Raw genomic sequence first — 22,297 nt, 5'->3', positions numbered from 1 at the left:
GATTACAGTTGGGCCTCTGTAATAGCTCTGGGCAGGAAGAGGATGACATGGCTCTTTGCATGCATGGGAAACAGCGTGTGTGGGTGAGAAGCATGGCACTAACATTACACAAAGTGGTTACTTACAGGTAGTAAGTGTAGGAGTGATAGGTTCTTCTGCCGATTGGGGTGGTGGTAGGATTTAAGCAGTGGAGGAGGGGAGGGGATGGAATGAAAAGGAAAGAAAAAGTAAAAATATATTAATGTTTGAAAAAAGAGTAGAAATGAACAAAATCAGATATGGTGGCTTACGTGGAGGTAAACTAGTGATCATGAGGGCAAAGGTGATCGCTTGGAGTCATGTCATGCTTTGCAAGGGAGGAGGGGCCTCAGTACAGTACAGTACAAACTCTCTAATTAAACTGATATTGAGCTGCTCTGCAGCACGTGGTGGCAAATCAGAGGCAACCGTTCTGTCACTAAAACTCCCCTTTTTATCAACACATCATTTTATACACCTATAAAAATTACCATATCTGACCTCCAAGGTTGAAACTTAATGAGCGGTTTGAATGTCTAAACACAACTCCGATTCCCTGTTGCTAACAGCAAATTACACAAAATTCAACCAATGAAGTCATCTCCATCTCTGGTTTGATTAACGCTAATTGAAAACAATTCCATTACTGTGTGCTGATTTTTACACCCACCTACTGATCACTGGGCTACACAGGCAGGGCCTGCCGCAGAAAATGAAGAATCTTACATTAACCTCAAAATAAAAATGGAACATAGCGATTATATTAACGCACAGCTATCACCTTCCCACTCTGCTGCATCTTCTCTTCTCTGCACTGACCTTTATTCTTATAGTCAAGACAAATTAAACTAACATTAAAGGAGAAAGTACAGTAAAATATATAATATAATAATAATAATAATATAATATCATTGTTGAAGCGCAACTTCCTTTTTCTATTTCTATTCAGATCTATCAGTGTCTCTTTGTGTGACTTTATAACATAGACGATACTGTAAAAAAGCCATTAAACACCAATTTCCGCCATGATTTCAGTAATGAAATGTTATATAAATAAAGCTATTAATGATATATAAACAAACCCCTCTGTGAAGTCCTTCAATATATAGATATAAATATTCAACTGTAAAGTTTGGTGTATGTAAGTGCTACTGAAGTGGAGATTCAGGGAAAAAAAGCATTTTGAGGAAATGGCTTTTAAAAGGTATTTATTGTAAAATTCCATATGATTTTATATAAAAAATGTTTAATATGATATTTTTTTTACTTGTAGATATCACTGTGAAACTTCCACAGTTGATTACTTACATTTAGAAAAGAAAATTATTTTATGTAGACATTTTATGTATATCTAAGTATTCATCATAAAAATCTACACCTACAACACAGGAAGTCAACTTGTGTCTGCTAAAGAAATCTCTGCAGAAACTGTTATTTCAAGCCTGTCTGTGGACAAAAGGGGGTTGATATTTGCTGAGCTTCATCTCCACTGATTGTGGGGATATGTACAGAGGACCTACTTCCAGTATGGGGTCCTGGGCTAATGTAAACTCAGCCTTCAGCTATGCGGCCATCATCTTCCCTTTTGAGCCTTTCATCATATTTTCTTTCTTATCTCCTGCACGCCTCTCTCCATACCACAAGCCTCCAAAACATTTTTCCTATTCCCATTCCAATGTCATTGAAGTGCTGCGCATTTGTTTGAGGGTGCCGTGGAAACGGATTAATTTTTCATGGCACACTGTATCTCATGGTTGTAAACAGCCTTAATGGGGCGTATCAACATAATCAAATTAATTATTTACCGCGACACTGACAATACTACCGTTTGAGGGAGAAATATACAAAATGATAAAACAGAGGCTACTTATTTGTGAGGACTCGGAAAGTTACGTTTCAACCTCTTCCACAAATCTAAAGTAGTATTTCAACGAGTAAGAAAAGAAAGCTTACCTTTTCTTCATGAGGAGCACCACTCCTAGGAAAATGATGACGAAGAGGAGGATGCCAGCGATGACCCCGGCGATCTTCACCGTGTGGTCCGTTTGTTTCTCCGGCTCCACGGCGTCAGGTTTGTGGGTGGCTGCTCCTGAAAAACATCACAATTCATAAAAAGATCGGACAAAGAAAGCGCAATTAATCAGGAATGTGAATAAAATCTAATTTTATAAATCTATTTTGCTTTTGTTCAACATCAGAGTGCACATTCATGCTTTCACTATTTTCTCTCATTGATGCGACAGTGTGGCGGACTGAGGCGTATCAATCAATACGCTGATATTCTGTGGCATTCTCTGGACCATAAATATCAATACACATTAATTGGCTCAAAGTAATGCTTATTTTGAAAGTAAGTGACTCCCTTTTGTCCACCTTCAGCTGCGTCCTCAGTGGACATCAGCGCTCTGTGGATCGAGCTGCACTCGGAGAGATAAGTGCGCACCATCTTTACCCTTGGTTAATCATGTTTGGGGCAAATGGTTGCTCGGCTGTAGAAAAATGTAGGATGCATGGCGGGAAAGATAATACCCATGAAGATAAAAAAGCCTGAAATAACCAAAACATTAAATATCAGCCCGGGAGGAGATAGCCAACAACAAGAGACACAAAGAGAGAGGGAGGAGGGAAAAAAGCGTCTTGTTTAAACAGCATCTGCTCCCCGGGAAGTGATAAGAAGCACTCTGAGGAAGGCAACGCTGCCGGAATGACAACTGTCCACCTGAACAACACCATTATTCCTTGTCACCAGGGGTAAATTTAGAATGATAAATTGTTATGTCAGACAAATCTGTTAGAGTGGGGTTCCTTCTCTCTTCAGCGTGGCCATTTTCTATCCCTATCAAAAAGGTAAATATCTATCCCCGGCTGGTTTCTGACATATTGTTCTTTCAACAGCCACGTCTCTATTTAGATATAAGTTTTTAAGGCAGGGCTGTGGAGGATTTCAAGACTGGTGACATATTTGCAATCACGTCTGGACGGATGGAGCTGATTTTGTCTCAATATAGTGTTACAGGCTAATCTTACAGGACTGCTGTCAGTGACAAATCCCCATTTGAGCTGTGAGTGCTGTATATTCACTGCTGAGAGTCAATATTCTTCCATTCTAGGCCAAGGGTGGACAGAAGCAAAGTACAGCTCTTAAACAGATAATATGTAACACTTCCGCATTAAAATATCTAAAAATGACTACACCTTTGTTGAGTTGTGTACTTCCATTCTGCAAAATGTTTCAACAATGTTCAACCCAGAAATTCAGAATTTTACCCCGGTAAGGCAGCGGTGCGTTTCATTTGGTCGCGTGTTGGTGATAACTTCAGGTGAAGCATCAGATGATACGTCAGAGAGTGAGGAAACAAACTAATTGAACTTGAAGGTGGTAATTGGTTTATTTTACAAATAAACATTGTGCAACATTTCTGTGCTTGGAGTGGTTACAATGTTATGGTTGTGCGTTATGTTATGGTTAGTCAAATCAAATTGTTTTTAATGGGTTTACCCACCAATTTGTTGTATTGGGATGAAATTAATTAATTAATGTCAAGTCAAGTCCTTAATATGTGTTTTAATCTTGCCAGTAAACACAGGACTACTGTTAGTTATGTAAACTGTGGCAACAATACAGCAATGCATTGCAAATAAAGGTAAAAAATAAATAAATAAAATAAAATGCAGTAGTTTTAAATGCAGTACTTTAACTCAAACTTTCACTTGTATTGGAGTAATCTTTGACCAGGAGTATCTGACTTTGACTCAAGTACGTGACTTGCGTACTTTTTCCACCGCTGCTCTAGTCTGAGATTACTTACGTCAAAACTGAGCAGAGCAGAATTTCAAGAGTTAATTTCTAATTAGAAATTTAGAAATTTCTCCAGATCTTCACATCGAGCACCTCAGCATCCTTTTGTGTGTTTACAGTTGTCACAACTGCACCGAGCAAAACTTAATCTCCCAGAAATAATGAGAAATATTCATGAAAGGGGATTAACTCCTGCCAAAAATCTCTACCACTGACACATCAAATGAGAATCACACCTCAAACAGGTCTTTCATGTCCACTAATGCTGAGGAGATGAAGGTAGACAACAATGTCTACGAGTCTTTGTTTTAGTCATTGATTCTATGCAAATAGCAGGACAACAATCAAAATCCACACACATGCAATATTCCACTTGTTTGTTTTTCTGTTGAAGGAATTGTCACCGCTGCATTCAACAGAGTGGGAAAACCAAGTTGTGGACAGCATAACTGACATAGTGGGCGAAGCTGCGGGTCTGACCTGTTAGTTGGTTGTCACCGGCCGCTGGGGCGATGCGGATGTAAGGGGTTGTGAGCTGAGTCACGAGTATGGCGGCTGAGTAGAGTCAGTGGATCCAGGATTGCATGCAGTCGAGAGAGACGGAGAAAGGGAGGGAGAGAGAGAGAGAGGGAGAGAGAGAGAGAGGCCACACTGAAGCAGAAAACAGCCACACCAACAGTTCCCATCATCATGCAACATTGAGGCAACTCATTACAGTATTAGAAAGCATTTCACATTTTGTTTTGCCAACTTAGCAACAGCAATCATTTCACACAAGTTCATACCTTTGTGAGCCTAATGTAGAGCATTTAAATTTATCCCTGCAGTTGATGAATTGCTTACATGATCCTTGTAATTCTAGTAGGTGCCGTTTTACTTTCCAGCCTGTTAAGCCATGTAGATGGAGATATCTGGAATTCCACAAAAAATCCATAGCGGAGCCGCATGCAAACTCCACAATATCTAAGATTGTTGGAGCATGTGACAGGGCCTCCTACGGCCCAGAACAGAGTGTGACTCGGGCTCCCTCCGGCCTTATCAATTCTGCTCCCGAATCAATCAATGGTGCTTAGACTTCATCACCTCTAATGTGTGGAGCAGGATGTACAGGCAGCATAGCTAAGTACATCCAGACCTCAATAGGCACACAGGCTGCCTCCCAGTCATGGAAAAGCACATGTTTTTTGGTCAATACATTGACCAAGAACATGTGAAGGCCGTAACACACATTTTTGTCTTTTAAAACAGCGTTTCTCAACCAGGGGTACTTGTACATCAGGGGGTACTACTGCTGCTGCCATGGTGTACATGGAGAGACTATTCATTTAGGCATTATTGCAGTTAAAGGAACGGTTCAATCAAAAATTAAAATTCAGGCTGAAATCTTCACTGTAGTTGCTAATAAGCTACAAGTGTTTTTGTGCACCCCGTCTAAAGTGGGTACATGAGGTTGACTGTGTGTTGAGGGTGTAAAAAACATATTTTCAAATCAACTTGGGCTCTTTGGGAATTCCAGAGACATGGATTGCACCAGAGCCATTTTGTGTTTCTTTTGCTGTTTTTTTCTTACGTTTTAAAACAAATCAACATCTACTAAAGACTTTCCATCAGCATGGGGTTGAATAGACACTGAGTGAATTTTCATTTGTGGGTGAACTAATCCTTTAAGAGTGTGTGAAAACTAGAAGGTAAGAGAACACGACCAAACCGAACAAAACGTTGACAATTCAATTGCAAGTATTGTATCATCCACAATTATATCACCTATAATATTATTAATTGTTCAATAACTTCCAGTTTTAAAAATTAAAACATCTGGAACATAAGTGGTGCTGAAGGAGTACTAGAGTTCATTGGACTGGGCTATGGCTGTACTTCTTACAGAAAAGGTTGGGAATTGCTGTTTTAAGAAGCTTTCAAATGGTAACACATTAACACTAAAAAATGTAACGTTAAGTGAGAGTGTCAAGATACTGATTTCAGTGAGATTCACTTAAAAACATGTTAATTTTGTTAGTTTTTAGGAATCGTATGCAAGTGATGTTAGGACATCATTCACACAACCGGATCTTTCCTACCTTTGGTTGCGACTCGAACGCAGTCAATTTTGGTCTCCTGTACAAACAGATAATTTACGGGAGGAGAGGGGAAGAGGGCGGAAGAAACAGAAGAGAATCAGAAGTTATCATGACACACATGTTCAGACATGACACACACACACACTCTTACACCTATCTAAGAATCCATGGTTACAACAAAACAGCTCGGCCAGTTCCACGCTGTCCCCTATCATCTGTTGAGCTCAATGACTGTGACACAAAACGCAGTTAGGCGAGAGGGCCTACAGCACAGATTAGTGGTGCTGAGCTGCTGATTTGTCAGCCAACAGCGATCTGTCGGCAGCCTGCGGCTCAAGGTGGTCAGCCACTGTGGAGAAACCAGAGCCCTGTGACAAGCGACACCAACCCAGCGTGCAGGGCTCCAAAATGACACGTCAGGGAGCCTTTCTGAATATGTAATCGAGTTTCAGCTCTGACAACAGCCTTCAACAACATAGAAAAAAAAAACCCCAACAACACTGCTCCCGCTGTTGGCAGAGAAGTTTGTTGTCAACAATGGTCTGGTGAACAGGAAAAAGGACACGGACAGGAACAGGGAGGCTGTGAGTAATACAACACAAAAGACACGAGTGCTGTGTCCCTGTGTTTGACCCGGCCAAGCTGTCCAATGAGCAATGAGCACACATGGGAGAAACAGCATTTAGAGGCATGATAAAGAAGAGAGAGAAAGAGACAAAAACATTAATGTTCCTGTGATCCCGGGCGCATGTGTATTCACATTACCGCAGCTTTTAAGCTGTCCTTTTGTTCAAGGAGACATTACAGGAAGCTATATTAGATTTTTATTTGAATAGAAGGCAAAAAAAATATTCTGGGTATGGATGCCACGCACCTTTTCTAAGTGCTAATTTTGTTTAAGAGGCTCAAACAAATCACTCCAACACGATTAGACATTAATTAAAGCTTGCAGTGCTATCCATCGACAGTGATGGCTTAATGAAAGAGAGTGCATTTGGCTATTGTAAATCAAAATATTGAATAGAAAAAAAATGTCAGAAATGTCCCCATCAAGGAGACGGAGCTTTATTCTGTATCAACAAGGGACTCTTTCATTTTGTTTGTTCGAGGAAGAACACTATCAGCCAACTAATACCACTCGGTGATTGGAAAGTTTCAGGCCGCCAATGCTCTACTCTCAAGAGCAAACTCGCTAATTGGATTCAGCCCTGTAGCACGTGTTACTTCTATCGCCTCCTTAAAGACGTGCTGGTGTTTCTCAAGGAGGCTGTTTATGGTGATTCTCATTCAGCACCACAATCAGTAAGGCTCTCGAAGTCACCATTGAGCTGTCTGCCGTGGCTCCGCGGAGGGAGGGCCCCGCCAAGTGCCACTTGATGACAGAGGCTTCGACCTGTGCGATCGGCAAGCCCTGTTGTTGTTGCCTGCCTCCCACACTTAAATGCTGCTGGGACGACTGCCTCTCTTAAATGCCGTTGATCAAAGGCTTGTTTGGCATTTGGCGTGAAGCGCCATTGGAAAAGGCAGGAGACCCGAGCAACAGTAATAGCGAGAGAGAGCATGTCACCGCATAGGGCTCTGCATTCCACGCTTGACCCTGCTGTAGCCTATTAAGAGTGCAGACAGTGCTGCTGGTGCACCCCGCCAGAGTACTGACACATCTAGCAGAGGCCAAATGCAATTGTGCTGCTGCGTGCATGTGTCTGCCTATGTGAGCCGTTCCTGTGTGGCATCAGGGACTTGTGTACTCAGCCACTTCAGTCCCTTCAGTCCCTTTCAGTCGCCAAGTCAATCAATCTGTCAGCGAGCCTTTCACTCTCATTAAACCCATCATAACATTTAGCATTTCATGTACACTTTAAAGTGGATATGATTTAAAAGGCGAGACGTGGATTTGACTTGGCAGTGTGTTACAGAGAGTCCTGTACAAAGAACTAGAAACATAACAAAGTCAACCTTCACATTCAGTTTTAAGGAGTGGGCTTTTTTCTGATGTCAGTGCTCTTGGTTCATTAATTACATACACAAATTTGACGTTTTCTCGACTACCCTAATTGTTTAGTTGCTGAGCTGAGACTGTGTAGAGTACATACTTAGCGCAGCACTATAAGACATGCTGTCAAACAAAAAAATGTCAAGCTGGCACACACTGTTGCCTCTCTTTGTCATCTTTGTTATTAGTGTTTGGTTATAAAGAGTGGTGGAGGGGGTATTAAAGGGGAATTCCAGTATTTATAAAACTGGGCCCTATATTTACATGTTTCGGTGTGTAAATGATTCATACTTACCAAAAGGTTTGGAACGTAGATCGTCTCAGCTGGCAGCCGCAACACTGCTGCAATGGCTGCAACGTAATCCTTTGGGGTAACTCTGACTGCCAAAATGACGTCCCATGAAAGTGCTTGTTTTTGAAAGAATTGCTACAAGGATACACCTGTTTTTGGTAAAGAGTAAGATCCTTTTTGTAACCAGAAACACAAGTCTCGTTTTGGGAGAATTCTTACTTGATTGTCAAAATCCATTAAAGAGTCAGCCATGAAAATACATTATTTCCAACGTCGTCTTCCTGGAACAACTCACCTCTCACAAGATTCTAGAGCGAGACTTCTCCTTGAGCGAGACCTGCGTTTCCGGTTACAAGACAGATCTTATTGTTTAACTAACATGTCTGTCTCTGCAGGAAGTGTTTTTGTAATTTGGTCAGACACTGAGAATAACAACCTCCACCTGAGAGTGACAAAAACAAGCACTTATAGTGGACGTAACTTTGACAGTCGTAGTTGCAGCTGGTGCCACCATGTTGCTACCGCCTGCTGTGGTGATCCACTACACCGATCCAAAAACTTTCACTGAGTGTGAATCATTTATCCACTAAAACTTGTAAATAAAGGGGCCATGGATGATGTTTTTTGTTTGTAAAATCTGTATCTGAAAAGTATTAAAAACTGCTAAATGAATGTAGTGAAGTAAAAAAAAGAACAATATTTCCCTCTAAAATGGATTAAATGTATAAGGCAACGTTAAATGAAGACACTAAAGGAAAGTACCTCAAAATTGAACCTATAGTCAGTATCTGAGTACACATACTTTTGGAAACTCAAAGTAGCTTTAGTGCAACTAACATGAACACTACATGAACACCCACCCCGTTGGCTGTGCTGACAGCCTGGTAGTAGATGCTGTAGCTTTTCTGAGGCAGCAGCGGGGCGTTCCAGTAGCCGTTGTAGGTCTTGTTGTCCCCCACAGTGAAGGGCTGTGGCGAGTGGATGCCAGCGGCGGGGAACTGAGCAGTGAAGTAGTACTGGGAGTTTAGGAGCGTGGCGTTCTGGAAGTGAATGGGAACCGGGTAGCAGCGAAGGATTTCTGCTGTGCCTCGTGCTCTGCGTGGACGTTCCTCCTCCACCACCACCTGGTACGCACTGCAAACACAGGACACAAACAGAATGAACAGACTCCGACGGGCCAAACAGGCACAGGCAGAACACGGCTGGCAATGAAGGCATTTTTCTGTTTTGCCTGTTAGTATCACAAACTGTAAAAAAAGAAAAAAAAAAAAAGCCTCTTTATGAATGGCACAGAAAGGCACGTTGAAAGCTCCAAATCTCAGAGTACACCAAGTCTCTAGATATTCTTTATTTAGACGTGAAATAGAAGAGATTTTTCTTATCTAGCCATTTCAGATTTGCTCATTAAAAGTTTAATTTAAATACTATGATGAACTAAATACGCTGTTATGCATCTGACTTTTGTTCAAGGTCAGAGGTCTGGAACTTTTGCTGATAGCACATACTCACCCACTCACTTATTTGACTTACGAGCAACATACATTCAAGTTTGTCCATATTTTTTTTTCAGAATCAGACGTGTTCTTGCATCTGCAATAGTTGTAGAAATTGTGTAGTGGAGAAAATGAGACACGCTCTGTATCTGTGATTTAGGAGCTGATCGCAAATTCTCCAGTGGAAAGACACATACACGCTCTCCCGCAGTCAAATAGAGAATGTTAAAACATTTATCTCACGGCAGGCTTGCACTGAATGATCTTCAGCTACACTGTATATTCAATGCGACTTACAATTTATTGATCAATATTAAATATATTTCAAAATAGAAAACGTTACACTTTATAATGTAGTCTGGATTGACTCAAAGTTCCCAACTTTGAGAAGCCCTGATACAGTGCATGATCATGTATATGTGAAGATATGAGTGTAAACGTGTAGCTCCCTGGCAGAGTTTCGTTTTTAATATAAAGTCGATAGAGACTGTTCTGAAAAGTTCTGAAAAAGCACAACATTTTGAAAACTTTATATGTGGTTTTATTTTTGGCATATGACTTAGAAAACTAGTTGGAAGCTTAAAGCTAAAATTAATTAGCTTAAGCAGTTCATGGAGTCAAGCAGTTATAAGAAGGCTAACAGTAAGAACCTTAACCAATAATAGTCCAACAAACTTTGTCTGTGAATGTGCTGTGTAAAAAGGGTTATTTGGTGAGCCAAATAAAAAGAAAATGCTTAGAAGAGTAGAGAGAGAGCAGGAAATCGTTACTGATAATTACATTCATTTCAACAACTGTGGTTATTAAAAACTAATTCTCTTAAATAATCATATAAGAGCTGCATAAGAAATTCACTTGTTTTCCTAAGTGAACAGGATAGACTCAAAAATACAATGCAAGATAAATGAGCGGTGACACTGGACAGGGCCTGACGTTATTTGCATTTTCATTATTCAACAACTGAAAAGGTTAACGGCTCTTTCCATTTCCTCTCTGCCCGAGCCTTGTGTTTAGCTAGATCAAAACTGCAGCCCTCTGTGCTGCTGACAGAGATGACATTGTCTCTGAGCCGGCCACTTAGCTGGAGGGGGAGACTGACTGTCTTATAGACGTTCATGTTAGTATGCATCTCGCATCCACCTGGTAAATCTATTGAGTCGCTGAGTGACAAAGAGTCTGTTTACAGCTGCCACGGAGAATAACCAGCCATGATTGGGGACTAGTGTTCCATCACCAAAAGAGTCATGCATACAAGTTATAATTACAGAAGCCTGATCGATGAATGAATGCATGAAAAAATGTATGAATGAATGAATACTATGATGTGACATGTTCTGGTTTTCTGATTTTGGATGGATGACTTATGATTTCAGCACCATTTTTTCCTACAATTGGATGAGTTTTCTTTTTTTTTTTACTAATAGTATTGTAATTTTTGAAGAGTGGCTCATTTTCTTTGTATCATGCAGATGCACAAGGATGCACATCACACGGGCAAAACACGTATTATTGCAATGGCGGATAGTGGCAGCAAGGTCGTAAAGAAGAAGACTGCAAGCTCGCAAACATGGTTGTGCACAGTATTAAATGTACATTTACAATAAAAAAGTGGGTTTGCAAATGAGGAAGGAAATGCATTTAACATGTTTGTTAGACCTCAAGGATACACAAACACTAACATGTGATCTGTATCTGGACTATTAATGACGGTGAATGGACGATGGCTCACAGGTATCATCTGGTGAGCCCTGCACCGTTGTAAAAAGTAGTGTTGTTTAAAAGTGTTATTACAAGCCAACAAGGCTGCAAAATGGTCCACCACAATTCGAGACACACTGTTAGATATATCTTAAGGACACCTGGGAACATTTCCACCTGTTTTTGTGGCGACCAAAATGGGCGCTTTCTCGCTGCAAGTCAGACAATATTCATCTGGGATCGCAGCGACCAAAACAGGCATTTTAAGACGAACCATGATTCTTTCCTAACTCTAACCAAGTAATTTTTGTAAATAAACCTTACCAGAGCATTTGCACCACTTTGTAACAAGTGAGGAATGGGAAGTTAAACTAAACAAAGTTGCAACATAAAGAAACACTCAATTTTAACCCGTGAAGCCCAAGCAAAGCCCAATTGGGCAATTTTTTGAGCACCTAGGTAACATGTAAGTTAAATATATAGTTTGGTACAGATGGTGCCAAAATGTGCCAATATTACACATTTGCAGATCTTGCCTGAGTACTCTGCACTAAAACCTCTCTAATTTTGGTCTGATTCGCTTTATTAGCATCAAAGTTGGCAGAGGTAATATTCAGATGTTTTGCTATGGTTTGCTAGAGATTTGGAGCTGCAACAGCATCATTCCTCAGGGATATATTTTTTTTAAAAATTCTTCATTTATGCTGTGTGCCAACTTAATTTACCCAGTGACATATATACTTATACTTACACATCTGAACAACCTTAACTATTCAAATAGACCTTGTAGTTGCAGAGATACACTATTAATTATCGAGCAGAGACACAAAATAGAGGCTAGTTCTTGCAGCAACGTTTTTTTAACATTTGTTCTGGCGATTGGGTTGCCTCAAACATCTGGGAGAAGCGGAGATAGGCCACCTTTCAACCTGCTTTGCACCTCTTCGATAAGAATGTGGTCACGCTGTATGGATTGCATTTACACCTGGTTGAGATATGATCACAATGCAAGTCAGACCTTCTCCAGATGTGGTCTTGCTGATCCAACAGCATCCCAATCCCAATGCATTCAGTTACACCTAGCATTAACATTAACATGTTTTTTTTCATTATTCAGATACAGATCACCTGCTAACGCCAGATGTAAACGGGGCACAAATGCCGACAGAACTTATGTTTGCCTACAGGAAAATGACCCAAGGCACCGTGTGGTCCTTCCCTCACCTTAAAAGATATCGCTGATAGAATATGAATACATTAAAAGATAATTAATAAATCATGTACTTCACTCTTTTAATAGAGTATGCCAATTTATTTATCTTTTTTGCAAACAAACACCTCATTTTCATACGGCATGGTACAACACATTCACAATGATTGAAATAAGGATAGACCTGGCGGGATGTAGAGCTTGGATGACCCCGAACATTTTCCCTCAGCCCGCATTATTAGAACAACAAGTAGGAAAAAAAATAAACCTGCTGTTGTGGCTGTACTCTTAAGCTCCATAGTCACAGTACCAACAGCTCTGGAGATGATCAATTGTTCCCTGCGGTTGGTGCTGGATGATTAAGTGTCCCCTTGTGTGTACAGCATGTGCTCTTTAACCCTACAGTTTATCATAAGGTGCTTGCAGTGTCATTAGAAAATCCCCCTTTGCTCTTGGTGGGTGTGTCCCAATTCCTCAGAGCTCTCCCATTTAGTGCTGGGTTGGGAGGTGATGAAATATCTAATCCCGCTGAGAGCCTGCAGGAGAAATCAGCCTTTAATTACTGTCCCCTATTGAGAGCGGAGGTCAAAGGGCAGGAGGAGATGGAGCATGGGAGCCCCTTAAGTAGCTGCAGAGCGGCAGAGTATGAATGGCTTCAGCCAAAAAACCCTAGATCTGATGTGAGCTATGATGAGAAGAATACTTAAAATGATAGCAGCTGTCAATCATATTACATTACCCATCTGCTTTAACAGATACACAGTAACTTTTCAGGAAATATAGAAGAAAGACTTATTTCCTGCTATCAGCTATGTCTGGTACAAATTATGGCCACAATTACTATTTGTTGAACTCAGAGCTTGCCCGTATCTGTACTTTATATTCCAAATCAATCTGCAGACAGTGAAATAAAAACAAAAGCTGGCTCCCCCCTGGGTGGCGTCTTGTGATATGATGATGTGGCTGTGCCATGACTTAATGATAGACACAGTGTGAATAGGACTTCCTTTCCTCAGGCAAAATACCAAGTGCCAAAGGCTATGAGGCTCCAAGGGTAAGAACTCTTGTAATGTGGAAATCTGAATCACTGCCTCTCTTCCACAGAATATTCACTGCGGCAAGAGACCGAAAATCTCGCTCGCAATAAATTTGCAATTTAATAAAAATGTTTTGTTCGTCTTTGTAAGTGATAGCGACAATAATACCCACTGGTTTCACTTCAAGCTTTTTTCAGTGGTAACTTGCAGTATGCCTATAAAATATTTAAAGGCGCACCCTTTCTTGGTCTTATACACATAAACACTATTTTCAGCATGAGCTATAAAAGTGACCCAAGAGTGTAATGTTGGCTATTTAAAAACACAATGATTCCGTCTTTTCTGTAATTGCTGCTGTCACATTAATGTGCCTTTGAGCAGCTGACACCTTGTCACCACATGCTGAGTTCACAATTTACATTATGAGTCATTTTGACAGACCAGAGTCATTTAGTCATAATCTTGATTTAGCATGACATGACTGAGCAATGAGTAAACAACAAACAACAGATGAACAACAAGCAATGGCTTGATAGCAAGAACAAAGAAAACCTTAATGGCTGATGTACCATTTGCTCCAATGTAGGCATGATTTCATGTCACTATTACCCTGTCTGACATAACTGCGATTCACAATGTTATCCCGATAAGCACCAAAATATTCTTTAAAGTCTTAAAATTGCACTAAAACATGCTGGAATCACTTTACATTTTGCAAGGACCAACATTTTTTTTTTGCATCACAGGTAGGACAACTTTTATTGTGAAAAACAACCAAAGAATCTTATATAAGTAAAAATAATTCACAAGGCCTTCCTGCACATATAAGGATAAATACATGGTGGTAACCTCATCTGGCTGTCCTTCGTTAGTTTGTTATCCATAATATTTACACAAATCCGATTTAACTTCTCGTGGGATTATCCTGTTAATGAAAATTCATCACGATCAACTCATTGTGTGTTTTTATAGTGCTAAAATCTTTTATCGTCCCATCCCTAATCCAATGCCAACCAGAGAGTTGAAAATTAATTGAATTCATGTATTGATGATGATGATGATGATGATCCAATGATAGCTTAACTTCCTCAAGCAAAAGTCGCAATATCACAGCAAAATATCCTTATCGCATACAGTATGTAATTACTAAATATCGTAGACGCTAGGGTACTTTAATATTGTGGTAGGTCGATGTGGAAGTGCTTGACTGATAGTGGTTTGTCAAGGGTCGATATTATAACTTATGCTTAGAGCAGAAAAAGGCAAATAGAATAAATATATTCTGCAGTGTTGGAAATGAACAATCCTCGACTTAATTAAAAACTGGATAACTGTTTAACTGAACATCAAACGCAAAGTAATAAATACCTGAATTAATACATAAATCTGTGATGTATATCCGCTGTGTGACCATCCACTATGGGAGCCAAGTTCTGCTGACACCGATAAAACTTTTTATCAGCGCCGGTTAATCAGATTAATCAGTCTACCTTTAGTTTTATCTATAACAATCCATCATACGCTGTAAACTGATCATATAATTTGCATATAAAATGTTAATCTCAAATGTTGACCAGCAACAATAGCTGTACAAATAAACAACTGTGATACAACAAAAAGGTAGCATAAAATGGATGCACTCAAAGCACGAGTACCTAACAATTGTTAGTTTGTGAATAAATGCAGTTTAATCTGACTAGGCAAGTGATGAGCAGTTAATAGTCCTCAAAACAGCCGACTAAACCTTCACAAACACACAGATCAAAGATTAAAAGGAAGAAAGCCATAGCTTGCCTCTGTGAAAAGCTGCATAATTGTTCTTAAATCCAAAACTGCTTCTCTCCCTGAGCAGAAGATGGAAAGACAAGGAGAGAAAGAGGAATGAAGGGAGACGCTGTACGAGATGAGCGCTCTAAGCTGTTAAAAGTGGTGTGCCAGAGGTGCCGGCGGGGCAGACCTGTATTCCTGCAGCAACGGTGCAACCTGAGCTGACACCAATTAGGCCTCCTCCAGCCTCACTGCCCGATAGATTTCAGCTCTGCCGCCATGTGACGCCAACCAATTATGGCGGATTGACTCGGAATCGACTGGATTGTGACCTGAAACTCAGATTTATTTTTCATGTGGGCTGATAGGGGGAGAACTCCAGGCTGTTTGAGCAGATGAGGGAAGGTGTATGGGGAGCATTTCAATCACTGTCTCGCTCTCTCTAATGCCAATTGGCTGGCTCTATATGCCTATATGTCTGATTTAAGAGCGGTTGTAAGTAACACACTTCCCCTGACCCAGCAGCCTTCCTCCATGCGTCTGGCTCCTTACTTTATATTTCCCTGGTGTCCATAAAGCTATAAAGCAAACAAATTAGAAGGTGCCATAGATTACATTTGCCATTAAATCGTAAAAAGCACTGAGTTGTGTCACGTTTAGGCACAGCTATTAGCGTTTGCTATGCCTTGATCAAAGAAAGTTAGTGCTTATTTTGGGACTGTAGAAAATCACTTAACTGATTTCAGGCCATGGTTGAGCACAGATAATCTGATGCTACAGGGTAGAAACTACACTGGAACTCAGTTTCCTCAATATGCTGCTTACAATGCCGCAAACTGCTCTATTTTATAGCTTTTTCTGTTTATGCCTGTGTGTGTGTGTGTGTGTGTGAGCTTGCTCAAGGCAAAGGTTATGGCAGGGGAAGAGAGAAGGGCTGATTTAGTGGTATGAATGATAAGGGAAGCATCTCGAATCATTTATTTCTGCAGAGGCATGTAAACATTTATTTTGATGCTACGGAGTGAGGAGGCGTATTCTGGCCCTGACGAGGGGCCATTGCAAACATTAGTTAAACACGACATGACTGATAGACAGTTCACTAATCCTCTTAAAGGAACAGTGTCCCCTCTGGTAAAAACTGTTCCCGGCTACGCGTGTCGTCCCCAGAGATTAGAAGCCAAATCCAAGTTGGAAATGTTATACCGATTAGCAATTACACAAATATGAAAAATTGACTGTCTCCCTCAGCAGTGACAACGTCTGCCCGCATCTATCTGAAATATGATTTGACTTCAGCATGACTGCAGGATGCCGGAGTGAAAAGGACATTTGTCGTCTGCTGCGTTCTGATTTTTTCATGAACCGGCACTTATCGTGTGATCTTCCCCTTCCTGCATTACAGCAAAACATCTGCTGGTTGGAACTCAAATGTCTGGAGCTCTATTACCTCCCAAACCCAATCAGCGTGCAAGATTGCGTTATCAAATCAAGCTTCGCGTGCTGCTCTGCTCTGCGGTGCTGCGGATCAGTGTTCTCCCTCGTCAAATCCTTATTTCACAGGGGCTTTAAAACTGATTTCATAAAGTGTTCAATTTCAAAATGAGCTACCCACCACTCTAGAAAAGTGATGGCTACTCCTGCAACATGAGCGAGAGCACAACATTAAATCTAACTATGGTGTGAAACTTAAATCCTTAGCTGACAAAAAAGCTAACTCTTCAATAGACGGACTGAATCGGCTCCGTTTGGGAACTTCATGGACTCTTTCCAGCACTCCAGGTCATGGAACATCTTAGAAAACATCCCTTTATATGTGCCTCAACTTAGAACGACACTTAGTCATGCATCTCAACCCTCCAACCCAAGAAGAGATTAGAGATGTTGTTATTTTTTGAGCCTGGGAAATTCAGATGACTAAATTTATCATTATTGGCCAGAAAGCAGATCCCAACAGACCGCCGGGCTCAGCTCCTCTGAATGGAAGCTACTTTATAGTCACCTTAGATTTTTCAAAGGCATCTCGTGTCACTTGAGGTGGAGGTGGAAAACACCTTCAAAAGCCTGCCAGTATCTCGTCTTAGGCCTGCATCATAATCTCTCCTGTTTGCTGCCCTCCGCCACCTCCTTTTCCTTTGCAATTCATATTTTTTGAGACACCGGGCACACACATGAAGGCAGTAAACTGGCCTTTATGTCCTGCGAGATTTCGAGAGAAGTGGAAGGTGGGGAGAGAAATGTGTACCTGAAAACCCCCAAAGTTTAGATGTGGAGAGGCGCTGCTGTGATCAAAGGATGCCTCAATTAGTTTTGAGGTGTGGTTGTGCCATGTACTCAACTCCACTGATGAATGGTGATGAATTCTTTTAATGGATTATCTCTAGAGTCTCATTAAACATATATGATCCTTAAAACTAAATGTCGGTATCAAAACACATCTTTTTAATGATCAACAAGCACCAACACTCCATCTAAATGGATTAGATGACAATCCCCATATTTATTAGTGCCCAGTTCTGCCTCAGCTCAGGCAACCAGAAAGAAGCAGGTCTCAAACTAAAGTTTAAATCCCCAAAGACACATTTCTTTCATCTGGTCATGAGGTGGGCATGCCTTCCAACGGTAAACAAAAGAGGAGCCCCGCATGCTAATTAATGGAAGCTCCGATTCACGACACTCTGTTAATTATAATTAGGGGTTTGTAATTAGCCCAGTGAAAGAATGGCAGCCAGAGTAAGGCCTTCTGAATTGTACCTGCGAGAAGATTAAAAACCGATCACTCTGTCTTTCTTGCTCAGGCCTCTCCGTTTGGCGCTGGGGCATTAATCTGGGCAGCTGCACATAAGGTAAACATGAGCTGACAAGCCTGACTAAAGATCTCAGGGCTGTAATCTTTAAAGGACTCAGATGAGTTGATAGTGTAAAATTGAGTTTTACAGCGGGCACAAGTGTTTATCACTCCTCATATGAAGGAGATAGCCCACGCTCTCAGGGTCCTGGTGGCTGAAAGCACAAACTTTTGGATAACAGACGTTTCTTTAATATTGTAAAGGCAAATTCACTACGCACTCAACCTCAAACAAAGTACTTACACAGGTCCAAAACAGTGTTGCTAGATGTACAATAATTTTGCCTTCTGTACGATGTCTGATGTATGAAAATTTTACCATTTTGTGGCGCCAACATTAGAAGTTGGTTTTAGTCCACTGTGTCTCATTTCAATACATTTCCTGGCACAATCAGGAGAGCCAAATACGAACCGGCGTCTAACGTGACCTCTTTCCAGCCAATCATGCTCGATGTAGCTCATTTAAAGCTACCTGGAGCTTGAACTTTCTCACCAAGGTATGTTGCGTGCAAATCATGTGTTCAGATGGACTGATGGACATATGAACACAACCTTTCATGCATCATAGTTAAATACATGTTTTTGTAAATGTAAAACGATCATTTCGCCCAAAATATGATCATCTTAAGCCTCTGGTACAATCTGGCAACACTAAACACAGAAAAACATGTACACATTTGCCCCTTGATTCTATCAGATGCCCAAACCAACCAGCCAAGCCAGAAGCACCTAAGATAGGGACTTTTTCTTTTTACCTTGTGCTACCCACCCAAATGCAGCAATTTAAAGGAATAGTTTGACTTTTCGGAAAATATGCTTATTTGCTTTTCCGCATCCATACGACACTAATATCTGTTTGTTAAATATGAAGTTACATCAGTTTGTTATGTTGTATCTCTAGTCAATGTTACACCTCATTTGTGTTGGTAGGTGGATTTTTTTTTACCTTTGGGAAGAGCTGGTGGTGCCGAAAGCTAAGCTAGCCATAGATTTGCATTTAACGGACAGATACAGTAGTGTGCTATTAATCATTTCATCGAACTCTTATCAAGAGAGCAAATAAGCATATTTCCCTAAATGTTCTTACATTTCAAATTATACCTTTAATGTGGGGAAACTTAATGTGTACTAATCACACATTACACTTCACCAATTTTGGAGGACATCATTAGTTGATATCAACATTAGCTACTGTTGCTCTCTGTTAGCAGAGCGGAGAGAGGCACTGAGAGGAGGCACTTGAGAATGTGCTTAAAAGTCTCATCCTTGAGACTGTCGAGGAAAATCGTAAGTCCTTCACAAAGAAATCCAGTCCAGCAGCTTTAAACAACTTCAACAAGTCTCCAACAGCTTGCATAGGCAACCGAGAGAGATGGGGAAGGTCTCATCTTTCACGTCACGTAACAAAGAGTGATTAATACATGTAAATTACTACAAATTGTTCCATAAAGCCCCTTTTAAATGATCAAGCAGTTAAAGCACCTTTATCCTTAACCTTGTTTCTACTATTCAAACTTGCTTTAACATTAGCATTGGTATCACTTATTGATAGGTTAAAAACATATCATACAAAGAAAAACTCGAGGTGCAATAACACTAGATATAAGAAAATTAATGTGGTTCTCAAAGAAGAGACCTGAAGAAAATAATTGTTTCAGTGAAGGCTGCTCCCTTAAAAACTGTTAATGCTGTATTAACTGAACAGTGGTATATCTTAACAGCTAGTACCTAAAAAAAAAATGATCAAGCAAGCAGCCAGAAGCCTGCATTGGCCTTGGGAGGAAACAAAATGATAACTTTTGCCCCAACAACTTGGCATTTAAAGAGAACAGCTGCACTGCTTCCCTCATGAATGACTAATAAATGCAGCATCAAGCAGGCAGAATTCCTTCGTTCCCCAGCAGCCAGTGGTGGCTCGTGGTGGGCAGCCCGGTACATAAAAGACATGTAAAAGGAAAGAGATCCTGGAGCTAGCCTTGGCTGCACCGGGTTTTTGTGTTCTTATCTTCAAAGGCTGTGCTTCTTTTTCAAAAGGATCAAAACCCACAAACAAACAAAGCTCTGAAAATGAGATCCGTACAGTAAGGTGCTGAATTCCCTGGCAACATTCCTTCGCGGTGGGGTATTGATAAACACAATCTCTTTGATAATTTTCTGTTGCTGATGGTCGTTCCTAGTGTTTAAATATGCCGTTTTTTGTTGTTTTTGCTCTGTGCTGTGATGTGTCTGTGAGTTCTTATTGTGAAAGCCTACCTCACAGGTGCACCTCTGCTTTGGGCAGGTTTAAGCAGCACTGTGACCGTGCTGTCCGTTTGGTTCAGAGAGGTCTCCTGGTCGTACGCCGGCATGGAGGGAGCTGAGGAGAAAACCAAACAGAGAGATGTTTTACCACACTGCAAAGCAAAGTTCAGCTTCGGTCAACATCAAGTCGTTCTGTATATCAAGTCCCTCAGCTCGGCAGTAAATAGAAAAAAAGGAAAGCCAGTTTTCTCACTTTTACACAGAGCACTTACTGCCTTTTGCCTTTATAGCTACATAATTTAATCATTAAGTGGAGCAATAACAGAGGAGTGAAACATTTGCTGCTGTCACAAAAGAAAGTCTTCAAAGCAGTGCACATGTATTAGAATAAGAAGCTGTAGAAAGTAAGGAATAATTGCCAACTAGCCTCGTGGTCATTATATAAATCAATCCAAGTTTTCACTGAACACGACTCACCGTCCTTTATGGGAAGTTAAAGCACAATTTGTCTTCGGCCAAATCAGACATTTCTGCTAAGTCTAATGTAAAAGCCAGACCAAATAATGAAAGTAATTTACCAAAACATCTAGCTGGTTCTGTGATTAAGAATAGAAGGTATTCGAGCTCATGAACATTGTGGCTTATTTTAGTGGATTTTTATTGTTTCGCAGTGTGTTGGAGAGCAGACGGACAGGATATGTCCTTTAAGCCAAAAGAATAATATCCGTGAAGTACAACCAGGCATATCTTACTTCGATTTTCTGTTCGATTTTCCATTCACACATTTGGACATAAAGACCCCCCAGCGGCGTTGAGTGGTACACTACTCATTCGACATCCGCATCCATGCCGTTGACCTTACTGACCTGAAATCTTTGTGGTGAACTGGGTGATGATAGGGGGCCCGTAGCCCTTGGCTGTGCTAGCGCGCAGGGTGAAGGAGTACGTGGAGCCTGGGTAGAGGCCTGTGAACATGTGGGTGGTCTCGTTGCCCAGCTTCACCACCTTCCCACTCTGGTTGGAGAGGTCCAGCTCAGGGTCAAAAGAGCTCACTGCCTTGTAGGAGATCTAGGAAGGAAGAAAATGAATATTCTGATAGTGGCCTCTGGTACTCCACACTCCGCTCTCTTCGGCTGAGGAGGATTTGTATTCATTCAATGAAAACGTTTTATGTTGGAGGCATCCAAGTGGCTCAGCAAGCTAAGGCATTTACTGTACTTGCTGCGCTGAGGTTTTATATCCCACTCATGGTGGTGAGAGATATTTAAATTTTTCTATCTTTCTCTCCTCTGCACTACTAAGTAAAACCGAAAGCCACAAAGCAATTCGAAAGAAGTATCATGTTGTACTTCTTTGTGTGTATGCTTCTGAATCACCAGCTTAATATGTTAAAAAAATAATCATATTACGATTATTTTAACATATTATGTTTGCGTTAATAATTCATGATTTTACTGAAAATTATCATTTTTTGCGTCATACTGAAAGAAAGAAATAATATCATGTTTTTTCTTTTCTTATATTTGGAGAACAAGATTTGTTGGCCAGGGCATCTCTACAGCACCTCGTTATAATGCTGTTTTGTCACACATAACTTGTTTTTAAAAAGTGCAGCTACTTGCAATATGGATATTGCACTTGACCATATGGTGATTTTAATATTATTTTGATTATTTGTGCAGTCCTACAAACTTAGGTATACTCCTTCAGCTGAACAGAGCCCAGTGCAGTAGCTCTGGAGCTATTAGGGTCGGGCAATATGGCTTCCAACACTCTTCAGCTGTGTTAAACAAAACCCAAGAGGATAAGTTCTGCATGTGGTTTTA

The 22,297-nt window shown here is 40.7% G+C and overlaps 1 protein-coding gene across 8 annotated transcripts in view; it reads right to left on the bottom strand.

Moving 5' to 3' along the window:
- LOC311266815 (receptor-type tyrosine-protein phosphatase mu) overlaps positions 1-22,297 on the bottom strand; it is a 171,975-nt gene that overhangs the window by 59,104 nt on the left and 90,574 nt on the right. For 5 of the 8 annotated variants that reach the window (XM_084369382.1, XM_084369385.1, XM_084369383.1 and 2 more), the window contains exons 10-16: positions 21,338-21,539; positions 20,484-20,586; positions 9,041-9,314; positions 5,896-5,932; positions 4,298-4,372; positions 1,972-2,107; positions 126-155 (exon numbers count right to left, since the gene is read on the bottom strand). In XM_084369382.1, coding sequence (XP_084225508.1) covers positions 126-155; positions 1,972-2,107; positions 4,298-4,372; positions 5,896-5,932; positions 9,041-9,314; positions 20,484-20,586; positions 21,338-21,539 — 857 coding nt within the window. The remainder of the gene's footprint in view (positions 1-125; positions 156-1,971; positions 2,108-4,297; positions 4,373-5,895; positions 5,933-9,040; positions 9,315-20,483; positions 20,587-21,337; positions 21,540-22,297) is intronic. The other 3 variants (XM_084369386.1, XM_084369388.1, XM_084369389.1) reach the window with 1 other exon arrangement.

This window comes from Pagrus pagrus (genome assembly GCF_965226575.1).
Source record: "Pagrus pagrus genome assembly, chromosome: 12".
NCBI classification, from domain to species: Eukaryota; Metazoa; Chordata; class Actinopteri; order Spariformes; family Sparidae; genus Pagrus; species Pagrus pagrus.
Note: the sequence above shows the minus strand (reverse complement) of the source record. Positions and strands in the feature narration are given on the sequence as shown.